Below are 2,079 nucleotides of genomic sequence, written 5' to 3' on the forward strand. Positions count from 1 at the left end.
AGGATTCTACACATTAATGATCTAATCGAGGTAGCAACGAAGATGACAAGACAAGGGTGGGCGACGCCGTGGTCGTCGCTTGCACTGCCCTTCGTGCGAGGATGGTCATTGATTCAAGTCCTGGCCCTGACGAAGTACGTACGATGAATCATGTATATAACGTCGATACCAGGGGCTAGTAGGTTTAAGGCAACGTGGTCAGCTCGGTCGTGTTTGCGGTGTTCCTGCCGCTGCGGTCGCACTTCTCTTGCGCTTTTTGTACGGACGAGTGTACTGAGGTTCGTCCAGTTGGCGCAGTAGGCGCACCATTGTTCTGATCTTCAACTGACAATTACGTCGTCGCCGATTAGCGGACGTGCTGCCTTGGACGGCAGCCAACAGCCCCGAAGCAATCGGAAAAGCATCCGCCACGTCGACTTCAGACGGATTTGAGGGCATTTGACGGCCAGTCGTGGCCGAATAATGAATATCAGGGATCTGTAGAGACAAACCTTACCTGACTGTCTCGGTCGACTTTGACCGACACATCAAATTCCATGAGAGTATGAGAAAGAGATGAAAGAACCCTCCGTCACTCATTTTGATACTCCTCGAGCACAAGCATACAAAATCTGCAAACGACATCGGACGTTTGCCTTTGTATGTCTTGTCACCAGCTTGTAGCTCGTGGGCGACCGTCTTACGCAGGCCTACAATATTATATTATTTGTTAATATTTCGAATGTACCAAGAGAGAATTAACGAACCTGAAAATACTTCCTTGATATCGTCGCCGTATTCAATCGGGAGCGCAACTCCTTGGTCCTTGTAGAGACTTTGTATTGCGCTGCGGTATCCGCTGAGTGTTCCGACACCAACGTCCTTATTTTGGACTGTCCACTCGATAAAGGTCAAGAAATGCTCATACGCAAACCTCGACAGATCGAGAGTTTTGCCATCACGGCTGTCCTCGCACACCATCAGCAAGTCGTTGTCCACACAGTTCCATACAGTATTTCGTCAGCATGGCTTAATCTGCATGAAAATCAGAGCCTTGCCGATTGAGCATTTCGTCAAAGGGTTCCAGGAAAACAGTGCGTAATTCAAGAGGCTTCGGTCCAAGCCTTGACTAGGACTCTGTTCAGAGATGCGCAGGCCATTCGTTGACGAAGTTGGCTTTCCCGCGGGTGTCCTTGCCCAACGAACGATGATTCATCCCGACAACTCGGTGAGTTTGGATGACTGATGTCTTGCCCGCCGACTCGGTGGCTCATGCGCTGCCGTCGCCAGCACGACGGCATATTTGATTTTGAATGCACGACATTGTCGGGTTCGCCTTGAAAACGCATGGGAGATAACGATGATGCTTGGTCAGTTTGGCATACACGCCGGCAAATCAACAATGCGCGGAATCGGCAGTACTGCGATGCCGCAGTGTTCAAGTATACAAAGGTGTTGATTAAATTACATTTCGATTGTGTCCAAGCATCTGAGGACCTCGAGGCAATCGCTGTCGAGGGCCCAATGCACGGCGGCGTCGAAGTCGGTCGGCGAGTCGATGGTCGTCCAGATCGGGTCGATGGAGTACTCGAGCTTTGGAGTAAAGTCAAAGGGGGCGGATTTGGCCGCTTGGCAATGGTACGTCGCAGGTGTTGCCGCCGGTTTGTCGTGGTTGGCTTGGTCAAGAAGGCGTCGGTGCCGCGGACAGTGGTTGGTCAACCGCGCATTCGAGGTACACCCGGGGGATGCGCACTTCTTTCCGCCTCCGTGGGTCACACAACGCCCGAGCGCGCGGGGTTGCTTGGTACAGCCTGGCTCGGAGCACGTCTTTTTCAGGCTCACTGTGGTGTGGCGGGAACACAGGTTGCCAACGCGGGAGTTGGCGGTGCAATTGGGCATTGCACATTGTCGCTTTCCTCCATGTTTCACGCACAGCTGCCTCGCGTACACTTGGTTCCGGCAGTCAGTGACGGCGCAGCACCCGCGGTGGCGGTGGAAATGGCACTTTGTCGCGCCGTCCAGGGCCGCGGCTGTGCAGTCGTTGAAGTAGCACTGGTGCTGCGGTGACACCACGTCTGATGAGTGTGTCTGGGGCTGCAT

General features: G+C 53.3%; 1 protein-coding gene across 1 annotated transcript; it reads right to left on the reverse strand.

The window, feature by feature from the left end:
* Positions 1 to 1,443: 1,443 nt before the first annotated feature.
* Positions 1,444 to 2,079, reverse strand: H310_09731 (hypothetical protein; the record flags this gene model as incomplete). The annotated part of the gene is made up of 1 exon (XM_008875883.1): positions 1,444 to 2,079. The coding sequence occupies one exon, from the start codon at positions 2,077 to 2,079 to the stop codon at positions 1,444 to 1,446; it is 636 nt and encodes a 211-aa protein (XP_008874105.1).

The sequence above is a fragment of the Aphanomyces invadans genome (assembly GCF_000520115.1).
Source record: "Aphanomyces invadans strain NJM9701 unplaced genomic scaffold supercont1.22, whole genome shotgun sequence".
Classification (NCBI taxonomy): domain Eukaryota; phylum Oomycota; class Saprolegniomycetes; order Saprolegniales; family Verrucalvaceae; genus Aphanomyces; species Aphanomyces invadans.